This window comes from Haplochromis burtoni, unplaced genomic scaffold, assembly GCF_018398535.1.
Source record: "Haplochromis burtoni strain Fernald_Lab_line unplaced genomic scaffold, NCSU_Asbu1 Contig_548, whole genome shotgun sequence".
Lineage (NCBI taxonomy): Eukaryota > Metazoa > Chordata > Actinopteri > Cichliformes > Cichlidae > Haplochromis > Haplochromis burtoni.
The window spans coordinates 81,788-96,100 of NW_024582909.1; the positions used below are offsets into that span (position 1 = coordinate 81,788).

Genomic DNA, 14,313 nt, shown 5'->3' on the forward strand with positions numbered 1-14,313 from the left:
TCTGTGACACTTGTGAGGTTATCTCAAACACACTCCGTCAGTCTTGATGCTGTTGAACAACAAAATGTTTAAAAATGTGGCGAGTTTACCTGGTGATATCCTCATGCGCGACGCGATCGCGAAAACAGCAAACAAGTAACACCACGCCGATGTTGTTCACAGGACAGCAAGAGTAAACGATCGGGAGACTCTTGTCGTCGTTATCGTTCCCCTCGCACGGTTTATTTCTCCGAATTCAGCGTTTTTGCTTCACAACTAAAGCGAGCAGTTTACTTTGTGCACTAACATGGAGTCGAGTCAACCAGCGCCACCTCTGGCCAAGTGCCACAGCCTACAGCCAGATCAACCTGTGACACACATCTGCACCACGTTTGAATTCGTTTCATGCACAACACATTTGTACCTCGTGTCGCGCATGAGGATATCACCAGGTAAACTCGCCACATTTTTAAACATTTTGTTGTTCAACAGCATCAAGACTGACGGAGTGTGTTTGAGATAACCTCACAAGTGTCACAGATGACACATTTGGCGTTTTTTTGCTGGTTTGTCGGTAGCAGCTCCTGAAACGCAAGACTGCCACACATCTGTTCGACCAACGCCAGTTGATCTAAACGCCAGTAGATCTGGAACACCGGTCCGTGAAAATATTGTCGGGCATAAACCGGTCCGTGGCGCAAAAAAGGTTGGAGACCGCTGATTAAGAGGACCCGAGGGAAGCTCGGAAAGCTAAGCAGAAGTTATTTGGAGAGGAGAGTGACTGCCGTTGGTTGAAAAGAGAGGTTAAAAAAAACTTCAGTGGTGTTGCACACTATTTTATATTATTTTTTAAAGTCATTGTTAACCCTTTAAAGCCGGTCAGAGCAGCACGCTCCGTTTTGTGTAACTATTTTTAAATCCCTGTAGAACCTGAACCGTGTAAGCTAGCGCAATAATTTGTTTTGCATATGAAACCGGAGGAGTTGTACTTACATCTTATGCCATCAGCTTGTCCTAGGTCACGGTTTCCTTCCACATATAGCTTTGCAAAAATTGCATAAAAAGCGCTTGCAGGAACAAAAACATAATATTCCAGAAACACGCTTTGCTGATCCGATCAGCTGTTCCTAACACTTCCCACAGTGAAACAGACGTCAGCGCGAACTATCGCATGTCTGCCATTTCCTGGCCGAAACCGGAAGTGACGTCATTTTCGCGGAAAATTTAGTTTTTTACTTGTAGGCCTTAAAAGCCTATACTGGTCATGTTTGACTTTTCTGAATAGTTTCTGGGATGCTTAGAACTCGAATTGCACTGCTGGAAATAGTTTATTTTGATGCACATGCTGTTTTCTTTGCAAATTTGCATCATAGGATTGTTTTTCGTTTTTCCTGCAGTATATAAAAATTGGTGTAAATAAATTTCCTGTTGTTGTAAACTATTTTTTGCAACTTTTTTGTATTTAAAGTTTTGAGGGATAAACCTCTTAAATTTCTCCAAGTAGAAATATATGTAAAAAAAAAAAACGATTTTCAATTTTTTTGTAGTTTATTGCACTTTTTTGCAATTAATGTAGTTACTATGGACTTAATGCATACATATTATTAAAATATGGGCTATAACAGTTGTATAGCAACTTGAAATGCTCCCACAAATGGCACTACAACATGTAAAAAAATAATATAAGCTCTGGCGGACTTGGTTCTATAGTAGGTCTTAAAGGGTTAAATAAATATCGTCAAATAATCGAGATCTCAATTTCAGTGAAAATAATCGTGATTATCATTTTTGCCATAATCGAGCAGCCCTAAGATTAATACATTTCTTTTTATTAAGTGTTTCATGGATTAATTTATTTTATAAGGATGCATCAGTGCGCTGGAAGATCTAATTACAATGTATCGATGTATATTTGAGTATGCAATTTTGTTTTCATTTTCATTTCACTTTCCTGCAGTTCCTGAGGCACTGAAGGGCGTGGTACATCCACTGACAAGCAGAAGAAGGCGGAGAAAAGAGATACAGAGACCAGGAGGAGTCATCAAGAGCAGTTTTAAGGTGAGATTTGGTTGGAAGGGACACCAGATCTTTGATACGCCACAGATTTGTGTAATAGTTTGAATTCTGTTCCAGGTTTCACCTTTTTGTCATATTTTTTGTCATGTATTTTCTGTTTCAGTCTGAAAACAAACTGTATATCTATTAGATTTTAGTTAAACAAAATCAGGCAATTTGAGTTGTGAGCGTTTGTACTATTTTCTTACTTCTAAATTTCAGTTCACTTTTACTTATAATGTACCAAATGAGAACAGTTGCTTCAAGGCATTTTGTATTGTAAGGCAAACACCCTATGATAGTACAGAAGAAAACCCCAACAGTTGAACGACCCCCTGTGTGCAAACACTTGGTGACATTGGGAAGAAGGAGCTTCCTTTTAATAGGAAGAAACCTCTAACAGAAACAGGGAGGGGCAGACATCTACTGCAGCTGGCAGGATAAAAGACACAATCTGATAATAATGAATTATATAATAGTCTAGCCTAGATGTAATAAATGTATGAACTAGTTTTGAGCATCACTCTTAGATGACACGTTTTATCAATTTTATTTATATTGATATTAGGGCTGCACGATTTTGCATAAAATGAGAATCACGATTTTTTGGCTTAGAATTGAGATCACGATTCTCTAACGATTTTCTTTTCCAGTATAAATATTTATTGCACTTATTAACTGCACATCAACTTCGTAACAGTTGAGACTGAACATAAAAACAATAAATAAACATAAAAACAACAAATGTCTCACGTTTTGTTGTTGCCGCAAAATGTTGTACTGCTTGAAATTCCGTCTCCACCGTTGCTCAACACTGCGTGTATAGAGCAGGTAGTGCAACAATAGAAAAATAGTTGCGGGACGGCACTGTGTAGCGTTTGTCTAGGGTGTTGATCATTTTCCTAAATCCCTCGTTTTGCACAGTGTTGATGGAGCCATATCTTTGGTCAGGTGATAAGTGATAGCCTCCGTAATTTCTTTGTGCCTGCGGGAGTTCGACGGGTATAGGGAAGCGCTGTATAAGGTTCCCGTTATTGATGTTTGGGTGGTTGACCGGGACGGATTTTCTCCTGTCACTTTCTCGTCATCCCTGACGTGCTCTCCGTTGTTTTTTCCCTGCTAATTTTAGCATCACACGGCACAGCTTCTGTATCACGTGGTATAAGGCTCCGCCCTTGTCATTTGTTGAGCAGGAAGAGTGAGCGCTTGTTTTCATGCAGATTACGTCCCGGATCAAAATGCGGTACAATCGTCGTCGTCTTTTTTTTTTTTTTTTTTTTAAAATCGTTGTCATTTGGAAATGAGATCGCACATAAGTATGAATCGAGATCGCGATTTTCTAACGATTAATCGTGCAGCCCTAATTGATATTAGTGAGATGCCATTTTATGTCTTTTACAAAGCTCACAATATAAAATGTATATTAAAACAAAAATGTCCAGTTAGTTTGATGAAATCACCCCCTTGTTCTGAGCTAATGTGTTCCCTTTTGGTTTTGGTAGAAGAACATCCGGGGGAAGAACCCACTGAAGAGTTTCCAGTACACTGGAGGGAAAAACAGAAAAGGCAAAGCGAGCCAGTCATAGCCGTTGGAACACACCTGAATGCGTTTGAGTTGCAAATGTTATTACACTCATACACCAGTCTATTATATCTCATTAGCAATATCTGTTTTATTTGATCCATTGAATAATTAACTGTATACACAGTGCATTTGCTCTGTATAATTACACATGTTGGAATACATTTTTTGTCAAACAATGTCTCTGTTGTGCTTCTTGGGGCTTAAGTTGTTTACGTGTAATTCGATGAGCATTAGCATGCTGATGTTTGCAAAATGACACCTAAAACAAAGGAACGTTGGTAAAGTTTAGAAAACTTTAGTTTCCCTGAGTGAAATTCTAGTACTTTGTTACTTGGCAATAATTTGGTCTGTCTCGTGACTTCTCTCTTTTCTCTGTGTATTTGAGTCAGAAGCCCAGAGGCTAAAACTGAAGTTTCTAACCTTTTAGACCTAGAATCTAAGTCCTTAGTAGTTGTTAATTTTGATCTGAAAATGCTTTTAGGTTAAAAGTATGGTTTATTTAAACTCTAAAGTTCATGGAGGGTAAGGATCTTGAGTGGGTCAATCTAATACTCCATAGGGTTATAAGTAACTTGTAAACCAGCTATTTTCTGGGTGGTCGCTTCACCTGCCAAAACGATCACCCTTGGTGTAGAACTACATCCAGATGAGCCAAATTAAATGACTGGCCTGCACAAAGCCCTGAATTGAATCCTATTAATATTCTGTAAAACTGAAGATCAAGGTCCATGCCAGACGACTATTAAATCTGAAGGAGTTTCAGCGATTTGCCAAAAAAAAAGGATACGCAATTGAATATTTGCATTAGGGAGACATCTGTATGCACAGGAAGCTTTTTGGAAGAAATTTGGGTATAAATGATCACTGTGTATTCAGGTTTGGCTGTATGTGTTTGTGCAACTGTTTTATGATTAGTTTGTTTAGTATTTGTGTGTGGATTGGAGCATTGTGAGACCTCAAAAGTTACACACAAATCACCACACACATTTGCAAATCTTACTCTAGGCTTGTCATCAATCATGTTATACACATTTGTAACACTTTTGAGGCAAATTTCTCTCAAAATCTCTCTCACCAATTCCTTTTACAATGCAGCTTACAAATGATTGCAGGTGACTTCAGTAACAGTAAGAGTAAGGTTTCTATGTTTTCTACTCCTCTACATCATAACTGTTGCTCAAGGTAATTAATAAGAGAAAACCTATTCATATCATAGAGTATTTTGCTAATTTTAGGAAATAGAGCTATCTATTTTTGCATATGTATGTAGTAATGGTAACTGATCTTGGAGCAGTAAAAGCCAAGTCAGGGGTAGCTTGTCTGGCACTCTGGTCTCCCATCACAGACAGGTTTATTTATTAAAAAAAAACAAAAAAAAAAACAAGCAAAAAGTCCGCTGCCCTCAACACTGGCAAGCTCCAACTTTTGTTAATGGGAAATGGACATGCCCATGAAAATGACAGAAACCCACAGATTCTCGGGTCTTGGAGTCAAACTAGCTTCCGTACAGAAGTAAAAAAGCCGCCGCCAAAAGACAGAGTTTACAAGATGAATGGAAACAAGCAATGTTTACATTTTGTTAATAGGGCGACCGTGGTTCGCGTGGTTGGGAAGCTCATCTTGTAACCGGAAAGTTGCCGGTTTGATCGGTCTGTCTTGGTCATTGTGTCCTTGGGCAAGACACTTCACCCTACCGCCTACTGGTGTTGACCAGAGGGGCCGATGGTGTGATATGGCAGCCTCGCTTCTGTCAGTCTGCCCCAGGGCAGCTGTGGCTACAACTATGGTTTGCCAGTGTGTGAATGTGAAAGTGATAAATAATAATAATAATAATAATAATAATAATATAAACTTTATTTATAAAGCACACTTAAAAACCAAGGGTATGCCAAGGTGTAACAGAGAATAAAAGGAAGATAATAGAAGAAGAGTGAATGAATAATTGTAAAGTGCTTTGAGTGTCTAGAAAAGCACTATATAAAATGCAATCCATTATTATTACATAAATAACTACATCTACAATCTACATCTGTGGCACATTTCCCCATGAGTGAACTGTTACGGACCTTCTTTGAACTATAAATAAATACATCGACTATAGTAATTTAGAAAATAACGTCATTTTAATGCAATGCATTCAGCAGTACAATAAATCAGTTTAATTGAAGCCAGAAATGATTCTATGAAGCCATTAAAAAAAAAAAAATGAAGACAGACCTAATCCTGTCTTATTGAACATACTGTATGTTTAATTTAACATAGAGCCAATTAAACATGTGCTGTGTAGTCTTTGCTCAGCAGAGACTTCCATTTCTTCTTTATCTCTCTCCAAGAAATATTTGTTCCCAAGAATGTAACCCTCAATACACAATGCTGCCAACAAGTCTTATTTTGTCCAAGCTAAATCATTAAAGATGTTTTTTGTGGGGTTTTTTTTTTTTTTGTTTTGTTTTGTTTTAAAGCTGTGATCTTGCAGCAGATTTGGTTAGTAAGGACTTTCTATAAGATAGATCTGGGTTTGTATGTGCAGTAATCAGTCTATAGTGTATTCAAAAGGATAGTCCTGTGTGGGCACTGAGTCAAAGACAACACTATCGAATGGGTTTTCAGTGGACCATTCATCCACAGGAAACCAAGAGTCATACCATGAGGTTGTTCTCTTGGTTTCAGGTGGTAGAGTAGTGGATGCTGTGGTGGTGGTTGTTGTCATTGTAGTCGCAGGGGTGGTTCTAAGGCTGGCTTGTAACCTCTGCAAACGCAGCCTCCGTATACGCATCAGCCGCAGCCGTCTACGTCGCGCAATGTCGTGAGTGTTGGCAGGATTTTCCAGCTCTGTATCAATGCTGGGGGCTGCCACAGTGCTGGCTGCAGTTGTTTTCACTACATTCGCTTTGGTGATGAGTCGAATGGGTCTTTTGCCGTGGAGTGCCATGATTTTCTTGATGCGATCCCAGTTGGATTTGGTTAAGGTGAAACTGCAGGGTGTTGCTCCGGAGTCATAGCCCACCATGCAGAGCCGTGTCTGAGGGGTGTAGCCATCAGCTTTGGCTGTTACCTTGTACTCCCCAGGATTTAGCAGTCGCCAGTAATCCCCGCCCACAGCCCCCACGCCCCCGAAACCGGCCCTCCCCGCCCACCCCCACAGAGCGCTGTTACCTTGTACTCCCCAGGATTTAGCAGTCGCCAGTAATCCCCGCCCACAGCTATACAATGGTTACATTAAAAAAGGTCATGTTAAAAAATGCTGTAAACGAATGACTGGATCTTCATGATCTGAAACACTATATAAATTAGTTTACCAGTTTTAACATCATGCCGTATCCCCTCAACAGATATTGTCGCGTTGGGAAGTGGATTTCCTTCTATATCCCTCACAATACCCTTTATCCCGCGATGTACCTGCACAAGAAAAGTACATCCCAGTGAATCTTAAGGAAATTTCACATGTAGAAAACTGCAGACATTAATTTCCATGTTTTTCAATGACATATCAAAGCTGCTATGTACAAGACTTTTCGTGACAAAAGCTTGCGTTCAGCTAGCACTAAAGCAGATAAGCAACTGACATGAAAATTAATTTTTAACTAAATATAATGAAATAAAATTCTCACTTGTTCAATAAAGGACAACAAAGCCTCACGGTTGTTCTCCCACTCAAGAGGCAATTCACTCTCATGGGGAAACTTATCACAGCCCAAGAAGATGGAGAGCTCGAAGCAGTTTGTGTGCAGGTAGCTGAAGTCATTCATACCTGTGGAGGAGATTGTGTTTTAGAGGAAATATTCTCCTTCAGTTGTAATATCATCTGGCTATTTAGATGATTTTATTTGTCCATTTTTGGAGAAACAGAAAAATAGCCTTTTGATAACCTTGATATTTAAGGATAAATCTTGTGATAGAATTCTGGTCGACTGTTTCTGATTTGCATAAAAAATTTAATAAACAACCCTAAACATTTATAATGATTGTCATATTAATAAAGACATTTGACATGGCATTTTCACTGGTTTTTCTTACCATCACAATGATGGTAAGAAATTAGGAAAGACACATAAAAAATGTACATTTTCCAGCAATATTGTAAAATTATAAATGGTCAAACTTTGGACCATAAACTTTTCATGCAAACAGGAGATGGTCGATCAGGAGATGTTCTAAGGTGATGATTTGAGACAGAAAGACCCCTTAATGGTCTTGACTGAAATATTTTTCATTTACGACCTTTTTGCTGTGTCATGTTAACACTTACTTCCCACCACTGGCTTCCAGGTGGCTCTGTTAGTGATCCCCTGTCCTCCAGTGATATCATCTCCATGGCAGGAACCTCGGTAGGTCTCTGTCATGGTTAGATGGCTGTGGGCATATGACATTGCCAACCACCGAAACATGGCGTCGTCTGGAGTCTCCCTCAGAGCACCCTCATTCTGGCGCTGAATGCGAGCCCAGGTGTCCTCGTTCATTTCTGCATTATTTCTCCAACGACGGTTGTCAGTTAGCTTAAACATTAAGACAGCATAGAGTTATTATACAAGTGTACAGCTGCCAAAGAGTGCTTTTGTTAGGTGTTCTTAGTAAAAGAGCCATACAGAAATTGGTGGGCGCTGCATGTCAAAAGGATATGTGACCAGTTTTTCGCCTCCTTGCAAATTAGCTCCCAGAACAAAAGGGTTGCGCTCCATCCAGGAAATTACAGCTTTTGTCTCAACTGCAAGCTAAAAGAGATAAAGATTGCTAATAAATTTGTAGTAAATTAAAATACACACACACACACACACACACACTATCCCAAAGGACGGTAAACAAACTCACAGAGCCATTCAAAAAGTTTTCTGGAAGGGGGATGTGATGATTAGGCACTATACGAGGCACCCAGCCTCTGTCTTCAGCTCCCCACAAGATGCTGTTTAGATCTGGGAAATTCTGGAAGATGTCATAACCTTCTTCAGTCCAGTGGCCCAGGGCCCAGTTTCCCATCTCTGATCCCTGCAGGAGTGAGGATGGTGTTAGGTCATTCATGCTCTCTGGGATCTCTGAATAATTTTTCTACAGTGTTTTGAAAAATCTGTCAGTTGTGGTGAAGACAAGTAGGCTCAGACATGAGACGAAGCAACAAAATTCCTTTTATAAATGCAAGATTTGTAGAAAACACCTTAATTAAAAAAAACATTAAAAACTGTATTCTAAACTAATGTAACTAATTTAAGAAATTAGAAATTCTGGTATGAGATACTAAATTTGGATCAAAAATTTCATACCGATTATGGCTCTGTAAACAAAAAGATGTTTACAGCCACTGTTACTTTGAAAGGCGGACACAGGCATCGTGATGTATCGTACTGGTTTGGGAAATCTTGTCGATGAAACCTTGAGCTTAGGATTTTTAAGCCTTTAGCATGTTTTCAGCAATGAAACTGGCAGATATTAGATATTCATATGGTAGTGACTTGTCAGTAAGAAGTAAGGCCTGACTTACAATGTTACCTATTTTATTGTCCTTCTGCACTAAAAATGGTATCTATAAGCTATGAGTTGATGGAACCGAGGGTTGTTCCCCACAGACTGCTCGACCTTTTTTACAACCTTGTTGAACATTAAAGTTTGTAGGTTTAAGGCACTTCTACAATTGCTTCACTTTTCTCCATATTGTTTGCGGTATGTGCCACTAAACAAAGTTTGAAGCCTTTGATTGTACCATCTCGTAGGCCAGCTCGTAAGCATCCGGGTTCAGTGAGGGCACCAAGTGTATTCTAACACCATCCACCAGGCGACGCACTCTTGGGTTGTCATCATTGTATTCTTTACATAGAAACTGCATAAGCAGCAGGAGGAGCTCTCGTCCAAGTGCCTCGTTACCATGGAGGCCAGCTGTGTAACGAAATTCTGGTTCACCTAAACAAAAAGACAACATATTAACGCAACTAACAATTTATTTTCTGGACTAAGAGCCACTTGAATGTGGTAAAACCTATTTACATTGCTCTGTAAAGATGCAAATCGTTATACATGTACACTAAATGACAGACATCATGCAATGTCTACAAGTCAAAAAAACAAAATGTTACTTTGCCAGCAAAAAGTGTAATGACACTGTGTCTCACGGTGAACCATAATCTGTGTAAATTATGCAATTCTAAGATGAGCTTCAGCTGAGAGAATTACACTTAAGTAAAAATATTATAGATCTCTCTACCAGGCTCATGCTCCCCGGGGTTATCGGAGATTTCCATGGCATACATTTTTAGGCCCTGGGAGCTTTTTCCAATGTTGTAGATCCTGGTGATGTTGGGACATTCCTCATTTATTACCTTCATCATCTAGAAGAGTGAAGGAAAAACACATTTATGGATGGTTGCTGCAACATTATTGCTTTTGTAGGTTTTGGCATACTGCTAGAGAGGCAAGGTTGAAATGTTGCATTGTGGAGTAGACTGATAGTGTCCCAAGTGAGAAACAGACCTGTCTCATCTCCTTGTAGTTGTGGTGTCTGAAGTCCAGGTCATCGGATGGGTTGACCTCATTCTCACTGTGGTGGCTTCCTGAAAAAGTTGGCAAAGAGATTAGCAGAGTGGGAAGGAGATATTTTACTAAGCAGAAGTTTTTAATTTCAGTTTCAAGTACACTACTCCACTTTAAGTATTTGTTATGCATTTATAATTTATTTAATTTATTTAAGGGTACCTAATATGCTTATAAACAAAAATGTTTAACAGGTCTAGTGCTGGCACAAGTAATCGTTGGGAATTAAAACACTGTTTTAGATCATTTCTAGTTTATTCTCACATTACGTTTTATTGGGTTAGAAATTCACTGTAGAATTTTGGATAGCCTTTTTTTCTTAGGTGAAGGACGTATGGGTCAATATGACCTGGTGTAGCCTGCTTAACTATGTTATCTGCTGACTGTATAAAAATTCCCAGGGAGGCCGGCGCCAGGTGTTAAAGAAAGATAGTAGAAGTCGCTCCCTGCCCAGCAACAGCGGGGGTTGAGACAGGAAGCTGTTATAACTGTAGCAATGCAGGAGTTGTGTGTGAATGTATAAAAGAGAGGCTGAGACGTCCCAGTGACAGATCCGTTAAATAAATATCGTCAAATAATCGAGATCTCAATTTCAGTGAAAATAATCGTGATTATCATTTTTGCCATAATCGAGCAGCCCTAAGGGCAAGCATGGTGGCTTTCTACTCCTAAGTATGTTTCATGGATTAATTTATTTTATAAGGATGCATCAGTGCGCTGGAAGATCTAATTACAATGTATCGATGTATATTTGAGTATGCAATTTTGTTTTCATTTTCATTTCACTTTCCTGCAGTTCCTGAGGCACTGAAGGGCGTGGTACATCCACTGACAAGCAGAAGAAGGCGGAGAAAAGAGATACAGAGACCAGGAGGAGTCATCAAGAGCAGTTTTAAGGTGAGATTTGGTTGGAAGGGACACCAGATCTTTGATACGCCACAGATCTGTGTAATAGTTTGAATTCTGTTCCAGGTTTCACCTTTTTGTCATATTTTTTGTCATGTATTTTCTGTTTCAGTCTGAAAACAAACTGTATATCTATTAGATTTTAGTTAAACAAAATCAGGCAATTTGAGTTGTGAGCGTTTGTACTATTTTCTTACTTCTAAATTTCAGTTCACTTTTACTTATAATGTACCAAATGAGAACAGTTGCTTCAAGGCATTTTGTATTGTAAGGCAAACACCCTATGATAGTACAGAAGAAAACCCCAACAGTTGAACGACCCCCTGTGTGCAAACACTTGGTGACTTTGGGAAGAAGGAGCTTCCTTTTAATAGGAAGAAACCTCTAACAGAAACAGGGAGGGGCAGACATCTACTGCAGCTGGCAGGATAAAAGACACAATCTGATAATAATGAATTATAATAGTCTAGCCTAGATGTAATAAATGTATGAACTAGTTTTGAGCATCACTCTTAGATGACACGTTTTATCAATTTTATTTATATTGATATTAGGGCTGCACGATTTTGCATAAAATGAGAATCACGATTTTTTGGCTTAGAATTGAGATCACGATTCTCTCACGATTTTCTTTTCCAGTATAAATATTTATTGCACTTATTAACTGCACATCAACTTCGTAACAGTTGAGACTGAACATAAAAACAATAAATAAACATAAAAACAACAAATGTCTCACGTTTTGTTGTTGCCGCAAAATGTTGTACTGCTTGAAATTCCGTCTCCACCGTTGCTCGACACTGCGTGTATAGAGCAGGTAGTGCAACAATAGAAAAATAGTTGCGGGACGGCACTGTGTAGCGTTTGTCTAGGGTGTTGATCATTTTCCTAAATCCCTCGTTTTGCACAGTGTTGATGGGAGCCATATCTTTGGTCAGGTGATAAGTAATAGCCTCCGTAATTTCTTTGTGCCTGCGGGAGTTCGACGGTATAGGGAAGCGCTGTATAAGGTTCCCGTTATTGATGTTTGGGTGGTTGACCGGGACGGATTTTCTCCTGTCACTTTCTCGTCATCCCTGACGTGCTCTCCGTTGTTTTTTCCCTGCTAATTTTAGCATCACACGGCACAGCTTCTGTATCACGTGGTATAAGGCTCCGCCCTTGTCATTTGTTGAGCAGGAAGAGTGAGCGCTTGTTTTCATGCAGATTACGTCCCGGATCAAAATGCGGTACAATCGTCGTCGTCTTTTTTTTTTTTTTTTTTTTAAATCGTTGTCATTTGGAAATGAGATCGCACATAAGTATGAATCGAGATCGCGATTTTCTAACGATTAATCGTGCAGCCCTAATTGATATTAGTGAGATGCCATTTTATGTCTTTTACAAAGCTCACAATATAAAATGTATATTAAAACAAAAATGTCCAGTTAGTTTGATGAAATCACCCCCTTGTTCTGAGCTAATGTGTTCCCTTTTGGTTTTGGTAGAAGAACATCCGGGGGAAGAACCCACTGAAGAGTTTCCAGTACACTGGAGGGAAAAACAGAAAAGGCAAAGCGAGCCAGTCATAGCCGTTGGGACACACCTGAATGCGTTTGAGTTGCAAATGTTATTACACTCATACACCAGTCTATTATATCTCATTAGCAATATCTGTTTTATTTGATCCATTGAATAATTAACTGTATACACAGTGCATTTGCTCTGTATAATTACACATGTTGGAATACATTTTTTGTCAAACAGTGTCTCTGTTGTGCTTCTTGGGGCTTAAGTTGTTTACGTGTAATTCGATGAGCATTAGCATGCTGATGTTTGCAAAATGACACCTAAAACAAAGGAACGTTGGTAAAGTTTAGAAAACTTTAGTTTCCCTGAGTGAAATTCTAGTACTTTGTTACTTGGCAATAATTTGGTCTGTCTCGTGACTTCTCTCTTTTCTCTGTGTATTTGACTCAGAAGCCCAGAGGCTAAAACTGAAGTTTCTAACCTTTTAGACCTAGAATCTAAGTCCTTAGTAGTTGTTAATTTTGATCTGAAAATGCTTTTAGGTTAAAAGTATGGTTTATTTAAACTCTAAAGTTCATGGAGGGTAAGGATCTTGAGTGGGTCAATCTAATACTCCATAGGGTTATAAGTAACTTGTAAACCAGCTATTTTCTGGGTGGTCGCTTCACCTGCCAAAACGATCACCCTTGGTGTAGAACTACATCCAGATGAGCCAAATTAAATGACTGGCCTGCACAAAGCCCTGAATTGAATCCTATTAATATTCTGTAAAACTGAAGATCAAGGTCCATGCCAGACGACTATTAAATCTGAAGGAGTTTCAGCGATTTGCCAAAAAAAAAGGATACGCAATTGAATATTTGCATTAGGGAGACATCTGTATGCACAGGAAGCTTTTTGGAAGAAATTTGGGTATAAATGATCACTGTGTATTCAGGTTTGGCTGTATGTGTTTGTGCAACTGTTTTATGATTAGTTTGTTTAGTATTTGTGTGTGGATTGGAGCATTGTGAGACCTCAAAAGTTACACACAAATCACCACACACATTTGCAAATCTTACTCTAGGCTTGTCATCAATCATGTTATACACATTTGTAACACTTTTGAGGCAAATTTCTCTCAAAATCTCTCTCACCAATTCCTTTTACAATGCAGCTTACAAATGAAGCTTGCAGGTGACTTCAGTAACAGTAAGAGTAAGGTTTCTATGTTTTCTACTCCTCTACATCATAACTGTTGCTCAAGGTGATTAATAAGAGAAAACCTATTCATATCATAGAGTATTTTGCTAATTTTAGGAAATAGAGCTATCTATTTTTGCATATGTATGTAGTAATGGTAACTGATCTTGGAGCAGTAAAAGCCAAGTCAGGGGTAGCTTGTCTGGCACTCTGGTCTCCCATCACAGACAGGTTTATTTATTAAAAAAAAACAAAAAAAAAAACAAGCAAAAAGTCCGCTGCCCTCAACACTGGCAAGCTCCAACTTTTGTTAATGGGAAATGGACATGCCCATGAAAATGACAGAAACCCACAGATTCTCGGGTCTTGGAGTCAAACTAGCTTCCGTACAGAAGTAAAAAAGCCGCCGCCAAAAGACAGAGTTTACAAGATGAATGGAAACAAGCAATGTTTACATTTTGTTAATAGGGCGACCGTGGTTCGCGTGGTTGGGAAGCTCATCTTGTAACCGGAAAGTTGCCGGTTTGATCGGTCTGTCTTGGTCATTGTGTCCTTGGGCAAGACACTTCACCCTACCGCCT

The 14,313-nt window shown here is 39.1% G+C and overlaps 2 protein-coding genes and 1 long non-coding RNA gene across 4 annotated transcripts in view; 2 read left to right on the top strand and 1 right to left on the bottom strand.

Annotated features, from left to right (window-relative positions):
* Positions 1–3,797, top strand: part of ddx56 (DEAD (Asp-Glu-Ala-Asp) box helicase 56) — a 16,680-nt gene extending 12,883 nt beyond the window's left edge. The window contains exons 14-15 of the mRNA XM_042214312.1: positions 1,937–2,037; positions 3,537–3,797. Coding sequence (XP_042070246.1) covers positions 1,937–2,037; positions 3,537–3,620 — 185 coding nt within the window. The 3' untranslated portion in view covers positions 3,621–3,797. The remainder of the gene's footprint in view (positions 1–1,936; positions 2,038–3,536) is intronic.
* Positions 3,798–6,003: 2,206 nt separating this feature from the next.
* On the bottom strand, positions 6,004–10,658 carry LOC121812351 (adipocyte enhancer-binding protein 1-like). 2 transcript variants are annotated; one of them, XM_042214315.1, is made up of 10 exons: positions 10,076–10,658; positions 9,810–9,933; positions 9,312–9,508; positions 8,429–8,602; positions 8,206–8,331; positions 7,869–8,115; positions 7,231–7,370; positions 6,919–7,018; positions 6,776–6,822; positions 6,004–6,674 (listed from the first exon to the last, which is right to left on the bottom strand). In XM_042214315.1, exons 1-10 carry the CDS (start codon positions 10,265–10,267, stop codon positions 6,153–6,155), a joined length of 1,869 nt encoding a protein of 622 aa, XP_042070249.1. In that variant the 5' UTR covers positions 10,268–10,658; the 3' UTR covers positions 6,004–6,152. The 2 variants fall into 2 exon arrangements, with proteins under 2 accessions (XP_042070249.1, XP_042070250.1); XM_042214316.1 differs by lacking the exon at positions 6,776–6,822 and having other exon boundaries at positions 6,004–6,721.
* Positions 10,659–10,691: 33 nt separating this feature from the next.
* LOC121812352 lies at positions 10,692–12,789 on the top strand. Its single transcript, XR_006053010.1, has 2 exons — positions 10,692–11,032; positions 12,529–12,789. It is a non-coding gene; the product is annotated as an uncharacterized LOC121812352 (long non-coding RNA).
* The last annotated feature ends 1,524 nt before the right edge of the window (positions 12,790–14,313 follow it).

Bases quoted from the DNA above. Each gene is read 5' to 3' on its own strand.
- LOC121812351 (XM_042214316.1), bottom strand. From the start codon at position 10,267: ATGCATAACAAATACTTAAAGTGGAGTAGTGTACTTGAAACTGAAATT. The intron at 9,934-10,075 runs GTCTGTTTCTCA...TCACTCTTCTAG, and splicing joins ACTACAAGGAGATGAGACAG to ATGATGAAGGTAATAAATGA. The intron at 9,509-9,809 runs GTAGAGAGATCT...CTTTTTGTTTAG, and splicing joins CCCCGGGGAGCATGAGCCTG to GTGAACCAGAATTTCGTTAC.